Source organism: Megalops cyprinoides, chromosome 3 (genome assembly GCF_013368585.1).
Source record: "Megalops cyprinoides isolate fMegCyp1 chromosome 3, fMegCyp1.pri, whole genome shotgun sequence".
Classification (NCBI taxonomy): Eukaryota; Metazoa; Chordata; class Actinopteri; order Elopiformes; family Megalopidae; genus Megalops; species Megalops cyprinoides.
Window position 1 is genome coordinate 5,978,485 of NC_050585.1, and position 11,115 is coordinate 5,989,599.

Here is an 11,115-nt window from a genome sequence, read left to right on the forward strand (position 1 = left end):
TCCAACAACAGCTGGAGGAGAAGGAACATCAGGTCACCACAAACAGGATGGGTAGTGTAATAGCTAAAACTGGGAAAAAATACAGATGGCAGGGACTGAAAATGTCAAATTCAAAACTGCATAAAATCACCAAACCAAAATAATTGCTGGGCAATAGGAGAACGCTGGGGAGGCTGCAGTCGCCAAGAAATATTCAGAGGAACAGCACAACTGGGAGGAACAGAAGAAAAAATTCTGCTAAATTGCCAAATGCTCCAGAAGAAATATTGGTGATGAGGATGGAGCTAAAGAAGGACAAGGGGAAGGAAAATGTCATTTTTTCTCTCGAGTGGAATATATTCTGCTGATTTATAATGCATGAGTTCTGCGATAGAGACACAGAAGGGTGGCCAAAATATGGTGAATTTGAAAGACTGGTGTTATAGCAACACAGAAATGTAAACACTGCTTTTCCTCTCTGACATGCTCTGACTCACACACATCACTCACATCCTCATGACAAGTCCCTGCCATAAGATGACATTTGGCAAAGTTACCTTGGCACCTGCTCAATTTCTGACTTTGAAATGGGCACAAGTTTTCATTTCACTCCGTGCTTTGTCTTTGTTCCGAGTGTTGAAAAGAGAATCAGTGCAGAAGACAAGAATGCGGAACATCACTTAACCACGAGTATACGGTCTATGCTAATGGCCTTACAGATGCCGTGGCGTAAAATGGCGTAAAACACGTCCATGGATGAAGTGTGAAAACCCGAGCACTCGGTTGACGGTATCGCGAGATTTGGTCTCCACGGGTGACGACGGTAAACACCTTCGCGTTCATGGAGAGAGCTGAACGACAAAAGGTAAGCTAGCTAAATATTATAACTATAGGCATATCGTGCATCGGTAAGCACCTAGTTGAAAACACGTCCCTTTTTACCAGTCACACACTCATGTTTGAGATATGTTGCTAGCTATCTAACGTCATGTATTGTTGTTTTATGTCTTGTCTCAAAATATAGCCTTGCCAGCTAGTTAGCTAGCTGAGCTGGCTAACGTTATTAGACCATTAACATTAAGTAACGTTAATGTTATTAACAGATGACACATACACAGCTAGCTAAGCGAAGTTAGGTAGGTACGTATTTGCTGTATTTCTAGTGTCTGCATATTATCCAGATAGCCGGTGCAGTATCTTTATGTCTGTAGTCAGCTAGCTAAGCAGTACTAAGCTAATCATAAATAATTTTGTGAGTCTTACTGGTTTTACCTTATGCTTCCTATCTATTTTTAGCTTCGTAGGTTAATTCGTTGTAAATAGCCAGAAGAGCTAAATATGACCATTTAACGTCAGTGAGTTAACGTTAGCTTGCTAGAATAGCTGGACAGTTATTTTCTCCATAGTTTGTGATTCCAAAACTACCTTTGGTGAACTAGTTAACGTTAAAGAACGACAGTCAACACCAAGCTTGACTGACTACATAGCTAGCTAGATGTGAATTACATATTACCAAGCTTTACGCCTGCTACTATTTAGCGAGATGATAAGTTCTGTGCTCCTTTTGTCGATGCTTACATCAGACCAAGCTGATCACTAACCAGCCCTACGACGAAAGCTTGGAGGTGAATGATTCGGAAGAGGTCGCCAGTGTGTACACTCCAACTCCTCGGCAGACAGGTCTGCAAGCTACCTAGCAATATTTACATATATTTGCAACACTATCCGTCGATGGAATCGCACGCCTTGCAAGCCAAGCCATGGTAAATGTTCTTCGATGCTGTTTCCATTACAGTATCTCGAAAGTCTAGGAGGCAGCAACGCGCCATGGCCAACAACAGCAGTGATGAGGATAGCAAGGTGTGTAAAGTTATAAATACAGTAAACCTAAGTGAAATTTGTCTAATATAATATGGCTACCTATTTCTTGCAAAAAAATTGTGAAAGTATGAACAAATAATAATTCATTGTCAACAATATGTGGGAGTCGAATAACAGGTTAGTTTTTCCTTTTTTTGCTCAGGGTTATAATATGTTTTAGAGAGGCTTGTTTAAATAACGGAGGGTATGTCATTGTCTGGCAGCCCAGAAAGAAAGATTCCCAGCCAGCCCCACAACAGGGCTTGAGTGAGAATGAAGAAGATGAGGAGGATGATGACGACGACGATTCTGATGAGACAGAGTCTGACGAAGACGAAGGGGAGCCTGGGTCTGCCCCTGAAGGGTGAGAAACGGTGTGATAACAATACCTGCTTCTGGAGGGCAGAACTGAGCTGGTAGCTGAGTGCATAGCTGAGTTTAAGGTGGGCTGTGTGTACCTCATTACAGGGCTTATGACCCCGCAGATTATGAGCACCTTCCTGTGACTGCTGAGATCAAAGAGCTGTTCCAGTACATCACACGGTGAGTGAGGCTCACTGCAGAGCCAGGCCGAGTGCAGCACAGCTCACAATGAGTCATATGGAAAATTGTGAAAGTGTTTCAGCCTATATTGAGGCGAGAATCTTCCACTGCGATTCAGATTGTTTTTCCATTTATATAACACTTGTACACACTTTCTACAACAGTTCTTCAGTTTCCAACTGAATTGTCAAATAGTTTCGTTATTGTGAAAGATCAAGTTCACTGATACTAGAGTGCTGGATTTCACTTGTAGGTACACTCCACAGACTATTGAGCTTGACCACAAGCTGAAACCATTCATTCCTGACTTCATCCCTGCAGTGGGTGACATTGACGCCTTCCTCAAGGTCAGCCTCCAAGCGTTTGCTTAAAACTGAATATGTAGACTCTGACAAGTTCAGAGCTAAAGCAGTGCGCTGGTTTGACTGTGAGTGCACACTTATTCTGCAGCATGTGTTGGTAATTGTGAACTGCAGGTTCCTCGGCCAGATGGCAAACTGGACAACCTGGGTCTGCTGGTTCTGGACGAGCCCTGCACCAAACAGTCAGACCCGACTGTGCTGTCTCTGTGGCTCTCAGAGAACAGCAAGCAGCACAACGTCACGGTAGGTTTGACTTTACACAGCATATACTAATTAGATAAGGGAGTGTAAAAAGGCACCATACCCACTGAAAAAACAGTAGGCAAGTAATCAATACTGCTCCTCTGAACAGATGCTAAAATCCAAATTTACAACAGCTGCATTGGTCTAGGGAAAGAAGTTAGGACACAGAATTAGATCTGAACACTATTATTATCTGGGACTAAAACATCTCATCAGAAAAGTAAAGCTGATGCAAAGATTTGTAAAACTTAATTTATTTAATCATAGATGCAAAAAATGCGAAGAGTGAAATACAGATTGATTGACTGAACCTAATGTCTCAGTCCCAGATAATAACGGCTTAATTCTGCGTTACCTACTGGGGAAAGTCACCGTCCGTCTGTCGCCCTTTGGCCCCTCAGGAGGTGAAAGTGAAAAGTCTGGAGAACCCGGAGAAAAACCCGAAAGCAATCGATAACTGGATCGAGAGCATCGGAGAGTTACACCGCTCCAAGCCCCCTGCCACCGTACACTACACCAGGCAAGTGCTGCCCGACGCAAGGGCTCCAAAACCAGTGAACAGGTGCTCACAGATTTTTTGATCAACAGAGTGGTGCTGCTCAAAAAACAGGGACGTATTTTGATGTAAGTTGTCTTCAGGCATCATGCTGAAGCGCAACAGGTGCTTGTTTAGCACAGATAAAAATGGTATTGCTTTTTGGGTCTCTAACATTGTATTTGACTAGTATGGCATGCTGCTCTGAACTGAGTGAGTTTATTGAACCCCTAAATGTGTCTGAAATGTTTCAGTAAATATCCCAGTGTATAAATGGATAATATGTAAAAATGCCAGACATACAAGATAAAGGTTCCTGCAGAACAATAATGTAGTGCAATAGTAAAGTTCATAGTGCTATGTTGTGTTTGTTTATGCACTGAAATATTTGATTTATGAATGAAATGTTTGTCCTTCCTTCAGGCCCATGCCTGACATTGACACTCTGATGCAAGAATGGCCCCCTGAATTTGAGGAGCTGCTTGGGAAAGTAAGATGATCCTCAGATCCTTCCTATATAGACATCTGTTCATCTGTGTGTTGCTTGTTTTGTATAATGACATTTTTGTTGTAGTTTGATATTTTCTTCCATTTCTAACCTTCTTCTCTTTGCAGTTACCAGTGTTTTAACCTTTCCTGTTATATTTCCCCTTGGCCCTAGATTTCTGCTGACTGATTCCTCTGTCCCCTCACTCATGTAGATATTGTCTTGCTCAGTATCCCCACTATAGAAGGAAATGCCTGTCAGAATGAAAACCTGGTGGTCTCATATTATTACTTTTCCTCATCTACCACAGTATTCTCCCTTAAACAAGATTATTTGCTCTCACTATTTTTATAGTGTGTGTCATTTATTTACTTCACTGTTGTGTCTCTATTAATACGTATGATATACCCTCACCTTGGTTTCAGTATCGCATTCACTGTTATGACTTATAGTACACACAGTACTTTTGAGAAGGATGTGCGCTTAATGAGTTACTTTTCCTCATAAAGAGGAAAGAAATCTTATTCCCTCCATAACTATCTCTTTTCTCTCTTTCTATCACCCTCTCGCTACCTCTCTTACACTTTCTCTTCTCTTGTCTTTTGTCACTCCTTATCTCGCTCTGCATCTCTCATTGTGTGCCTGTTTATCTAGGTGAGCTTGCCCACAGCGGACATAAACTGTGACTTGGGAGAGTACATTGACATCATCTGTGGTGAGTTGCACAGTGGTGTTGCTTTTGTTGAGAAAGGCAGGCTTTTTTGTTGCTTTCTACTTGTCACACCTCTGACAGTTGACGTGTTGTTTTTTTCATAGGCATCTTGGACATCCCTGTCTATAAGAGTCGAATTCACTCCCTCCATGTGCTGTTCACCCTCTATTCTGAATTCAAAAACTCACAGGTGCTGTCTACAGTCTTTAAGCACACATTCTACACTTCACAGACTTTGCTCTTTATTTTGTTATAAAAATATTGCTCATTATTATGCTACATAGATTCTCTTTTCTATGTTAAATTTCAAAACATTAAAAAAATGGCACATTTGAACTCAAAGGGAATACATAACTAATACGATGAACAGATCAGAAGAACAGTGTTTTATTTGACATTTATACATTTAATGAATTGAATTGTACAGCAAATGAAGATAACTCCAAATGGCACAAGTTCAGATTAATTGCTTGGTTTTTTCCATTTGATTCACTTTTCTCCCCCAGTTTTTATTTCATTGTTGGCACTGTTTAACGTCTTGCAAGAAGTCCAAAGGCGTACAGCAGGCTTAATGCAGAGAACAGCCGGAAGGGCAAAAGGCATGCATCGTGGGCATTCATCATGCACATGCATATGCATGCTTGGAAGAGCGGTTACGATGTAGGCACTTGTGGTTAAGGGTGATATTTCATCCTTACCTATAGAGACCTGTGACTAATAATGTTCAACATAATCGAGCAGATAGGGAAAAAAAAAAAAAAAAACAGCCAAGTTTGGGCCTAAGATATACCAGTAACGTGGGAGTGTCTTACTTTCGTTCCGCTCTATGATGGTCTATGATGGTACAACGCTGTTTCCCTCTTGCAGCACTTCAAAGCCTTGGCGGAGGGCCAGAAGTCTGACACGCCGTCAGCGCCCCGCTCGGGCACGGGGGAACCGGAGACACTGACGCTCGACTGAGAAGGGGGCCGTGCCTGCCCAACCCCCCCACTCACTGCACCGTGCGGAACACACAGCCCCTGCAGGGTGGGGTCAGTCCATTCTGCTAACGGATGCACTACCAACAGATGTGTTGTGTGTCAGACACTGGGGTTTGATGGACAAGCATGGAAGATGGAGGGGGAACCGGGCCATCGATGCACAAGAGCTTTATAGAAAAGCAACACCAATATTCTTACATATCCTGAAGACTCTTCTAATTGTTGGTCCTTTCTCATAAAAATATCAGTGTAATATTCTGCTTTATTCTCCCTTATTCGCTCTGTTCTGTGAGACTATTATTTATCATATTTTCGTGGTCTTCAAGTGTATCAGACTTGTCAGACATCAGACATATATGCCTAGTTTTTAAGTTTTTAAGATGGCAATAAAAGATATACTTTTCATTAATTAAACAACTTTTTCCACATTTGAGGTCTGACTGTTCTAATCTGACTTCTAATGAATAGATTAAATCTTCAATAGGTTAAAACAACTTTTAGAAAGCCTGTGTCAGGGGGTGTCTATTTCTAGAAGTTTCAGTTGGTTACAGCACGCCTGTGTGGTATCTCATTCTGTAAGCCCCATTATTTAAATCACTGAATCACATTTTAACCCATTTAAGTTTGGCAAATTGCGTGACTGTGTACTGACATATGAGTATTTATAACCCCCATGAATTATTAAGGTAGAGTATATTGTCTGGATGTAAAGAATTGTAAACTCTCAGACTAAACATGTCTATTTGAATGTAGAGTAACCAGTTAACAAAGGTGCATAGGCCTTCTGTTCATATTTCCTGCTGCCGCTTCTGACATAAAACATTCCAGACAATTTATCGAAAATATGGTAGGATTGTGGACTCTTTCTTACGAGTGGTTGTGATGACACAGGTTGTCAGTTTATGTTAGTTGTTCTACTTTACTGGATCTTTGACAATTTGGAAAAATGGTGAAACAAATTGCATGTTGGAAAACGCTACTTCGTCTCATAAACTGGCTCACATGCACATGTCCTACACATGAGCAGTGGACAGATTTTATTAAGATTTCTAAGTGAAATACATGGCCAAAAAAAGCTGGTCAGCCTGGAGGATTTGTGCAGAGTGTGCAAGTGTGTATCTCATTCATCGCTACATTTGTGTCTGTTTGCACCTAGTCAGCGTGCCACTGTCTTAGATGTTAGGAGTGTGTATTGAAAAATGCACACTCAGAGTTGCTCATTTTGTTTGACAGTCACTGAGAACCGGACAAACTGCACGTCTCATCAACCTCTGGACCAGTTTGAGCAAATTTGTCTCCAGTTAGGTCAGTTGACTCCGGTTAGGTTTTGCCATTTAAAATCTTTCCTGCTTATGCTTTGGCCCCCAAATTCATTGCTTGCAGCTACACTGTATGGCCAAAAGTATGTGGACACCTGACCATCACACCTATATGAGCTTATCGCACATCCCATTCCAAAACCATGGGCATTTATGTGGTGTTGCAGCTATAACAGCCTCCACTCTTCTGGGAAGGCTTTCCACAAGATTTTGGAGTGTGTCTGTGGGGATTTGTGCCCATTCAGCCAAAAGAGCATTTGTGAGGTCAGTCACTGAAACACCTGAACTCAATAATTAGGAGGGGTGTCCACATACTTTTGGCCATGTACTGTATATTTCTGCATACAGAAATATGCATTTAGCACTTCCAGCGCACACATATAGCACTTCCGTAAATGCAGTCCTACAATAAAGGAAATTAATTAAAAACTTAACAATATGATAAAAAATCAGGCCCTGATTGAAGAGCAGCTCTTTGCTGGACTGATCCCAGCTGTGACTCTTGTGAGTCTGTCCAAATATCCTGAAGAGTGAGAGGCTGGGGGTGGTGGAGGTACCTGAGGAACAGCACGCTGGACTGTCATAGCACCAAAGCCTGGAGTCAGCTACACAGGATGGACACGACACATGGAGCTGCTGGAAGAACAGACATCTTGAGATCAGAGAGGAGATGAAGGTCTGATTGATGGGACTTGATCAGGAATAAAAGAGCATGCGTTGTTTCGCATCCCAATGTGTTTCAGAGGGTCAACTTCCTGTGTCACATCTGAATGAGAAGTGTTGGCCCCATGGGTCTGCAATGGTCCATAAAGCAAGAGGAGCCACCAGCCCTGTTTCAGTATACCATACAGCAGGAACTGGAACAGAGAGACTGGTGTAGTAAGAATGAATTAGGGTTATGGAATGGACTGGTGAACCTGATCATCAAGGTGTCTAGTACCACAGATATTGATCTAACTCTAAAAATGGTCATGTATTTATTACTGCATACAACTGCAGTAATACAATCTTATGGAATCAGATATAAATGTCCAGATGCTGGGCTGCCAATGGACAGGAACTTGTTAAAATTATGTTCAGTTTTTTTAATGACCAATGAAGTTTTTGCAGTGAAGAAATAACATGCTTGAAATGATACCTTGAAATGTTATGTCTTTTGATGTCAAGAGTACTCTTTTAGCAGCAGACAAGAATTGTGTGAGACGATGACAGTTGTCTGACAAAACCCTACGTGATGTGTGACCACAGATGTGAAGACTGTTAAACGAGCATTGCACAGAGCACAGGTGGAACTTTGCACTGCTGTGGGAAGTTTCTGTCAGACTGAAAGATGTGCTACTGTAGAAGCTGCTCTCCTCTTTAATTGCAAATCAAAGCACAATGATAGTGCTGTTTCAGTGGTTCACATTTGCTCAGGTCTGCTGCTCTTAACTGTTCATTTCTGCTCTGTAGTTTTATTTTAGGGCACTCACTGACCACTTTTATTTTTTCCATGTTAAACCCCTAAAAGCAGCTTCCTTCTGGAGATGTGATGTCCGCTGTCAGAAATAAGTAGAGGCTGGAGGTTATTTTAGCTGCAGGTCACTTGCTTTGTGGTTTCATTCCACTAGGGACAGGGGTGGGTGGGTTCATTTTATCGTGGGGTGCCAGAGAGTTGCTGGGATGATGTCAGTGGAGTAGCAGCCATCCTCCAATGAGTGCTTTTACTGGAGTGCGCTGGGGGAATTCTACTGTGAAAAATGAAAAATAGTTGCGCTGGCATGCAGATTGGTGGATGTGCAGAGGTTGTGTCATTGGGGGACAAACCTGATGACCAGTTGGTCATTCCAAAAGGGGGCTGCATGAAGGGCTGAGAACGGGGCAGGGCTGGAACGCAGGGAAAACAAAAGCACGTGGACCGCATAGACAGACAGGGGGAAGACAACAACAACAACAACAACAACAACAGCAGCTAGGGGAGCACTGACAGTTTTGGCAGTGAAGAAAAAACATGTATGCATTTTAAATTATATTTCCTTTCTGTTGCTTTGAAGAACACCATATCAGATCTGGTAGTGGTATTTTACACAAAATTTCATGTGACATGTCATGACATGAAACACGCAGAAAAGGATGTCTTGTGGTGTCTGATGCAACTGAACCTTTGAAGACAACACAGATGGAGAAATGGAAATTTTGCTCTGCTGTAGTGAGTTTCTTGCAGACTAAAAGACTTACTACTGTAGAAGCTATTCTCTTCTTTATTTGTAAATCAAAACACAGGGGTAGCACTGTTTCAGTAGTTCACAGTGGCTCATGTCTGTTGCTCAGAACTGTTCACTTTTGTTCAGTTTTATTTAGGGTGCTCACCGAAGAAATACTTTTAGGTCATTAACCTCAAAGCCATAAAAGCAGCCGCCTCTTGTGATGTCACCTCCGCTCTCAGAAAAAGTGAGTGAGTAAGAGTAACAGCAGCTCGGTTGCTTGTACAAGTGGTAGTGGCTCTGCATTCTCCAGAGTGTATGGGCTTGGTTAGATAAAGGCCAGGCGAAGAGCTGACGAGGCAGCAAATAGGAGTGGACCGCTGACCCCTGCCTGGATTGTCCGAGGGATGTGATGAGGCTTGGCTGGCAGGTATGGAGGGCCTGCTCTCTCCCAGCACACAAAAGGCGGTGGATCCCTTGGTGTCTCTCTCACCCTGCACTGATGCAGCTGCTCCTCTCCCTGCTCTTACTCGTGATGCATACAGGTCAGTTTACTGCTAACTACAACAACCCACAAGCTGGGGACCTTTATACCAAGGGCTCTGTTTCCTGTTACTGCTTCTGCAACAAGCTGTACTTGACTAGAAACTTGACTTTTTAATTTTTATTTTTAATGTATTAAAAAATTTTAATTTCCTATAATTGTCTTTTTAGAAACCTTTTTTATTTCTTTTTTATTTATTGAAACATTTTATGTTATGAATTAGCATGTTTGAGCACGGTCAGTTTTTATATGGTTTGAAATGATCAAATGAAAAATGAGGGATGAAGAATTTCAGTGTCATGTATGAGAAAGCTACTGATGGAGGACAAGAGTGGTAAAAAAGTGTGAATCAGTGTCGGATGGGAGAAATATATTTTTAATAACATCTAGTTTTGCAATACAGGCCTCTCCATGCATTTTTTGACATATTTAAATAAAGGAATATACATTTGTATGGTAAAAAGCCAGCAAGAGTATTCTGTTGTATTGTCTTTAGACAATAAACAACATGTGACAGAAATAGAAAACTTGCCACACCACTTTGTTTCATGTAGGTATAACAAAGAGTAGATGCCCTGAGCTTCTGTTCTGTCTTTATATTTCTCTGGGTTCTCAGTTAGTTGGATCTGCACTTAGAATAATGTGCCAGTAATTCAGCTAGTATTCTACAGATCAAGTTAGGCTTTACTTTGGTAATGATTATTTTTTATGCTGGCAGGTATTTTCTAGTGAGTTAATATGATCATAGCAGAGCAAATATATAGTTGATGCAATAATAGTCCATGTAATTTTTTTGTTTGTTCGTTTGTTGATTATCCTGTTTATGATTTTTCAGGTCAGATAATTACTTTCAAAAATATGAACTGCCCTGTATATGCCATAAAAATGTATGCAACTACTTGAAAATATTCTGTAAGATTCTCATTATTCATCCACTGTTTGAAAACATCATGTCTCAAGAAAAAAAGAAAAGGTGCAAAATTGGACTGGACTTTTTTTATAAATGAAAGAAATGGCATCAAGGCTCAGTAATCAAGACTCCAGGTTTAGTAACAACTAAGAAAGATGCCTTTATTCTTTTTATGTTTGCAAAGTAGTTTCAGTGTTAACAATCAGAATAATCCTTGTACTGTAGATGTGTCTGCATGCATTTCTGGCCAGCACAACTTTACAGTGAAGTTCTGTCTTGCAGTCAGGAGCATGCCTGTACCGGGGAGAAGAGTTTTTGCAGAATTGCACAAACAGGCAGTGCTGAGTCCAGAATACCTTCATGAAGATGAAAATAACCCTGTCACTAAAGTGGAATGGAGGATGCTTAATAAGTCTAAACTCATTCTTATTTACAATGTGGGAAATAATCCAATTTAT

At 41.2% G+C, this 11,115-nt stretch overlaps 1 protein-coding gene across 1 annotated transcript; it reads left to right on the top strand.

Annotated features, from left to right (window-relative positions):
* The first annotated feature begins 788 nt into the window (after positions 1-788).
* Positions 789-5,978, top strand: ift46 (intraflagellar transport 46 homolog (Chlamydomonas)). The gene is made up of 12 exons (XM_036525125.1): positions 789-844; positions 1,563-1,659; positions 1,775-1,839; positions 2,064-2,203; positions 2,308-2,382; positions 2,636-2,729; positions 2,859-2,987; positions 3,389-3,507; positions 3,946-4,012; positions 4,664-4,724; positions 4,826-4,911; positions 5,589-5,978. The coding sequence occupies exons 1-12, from the start codon at positions 821-823 to the stop codon at positions 5,679-5,681; spliced, it is 1,050 nt and encodes a 349-aa protein (XP_036381018.1). The 5' UTR covers positions 789-820; the 3' UTR covers positions 5,682-5,978.
* Positions 5,979-11,115: the final 5,137 nt, after the last annotated feature.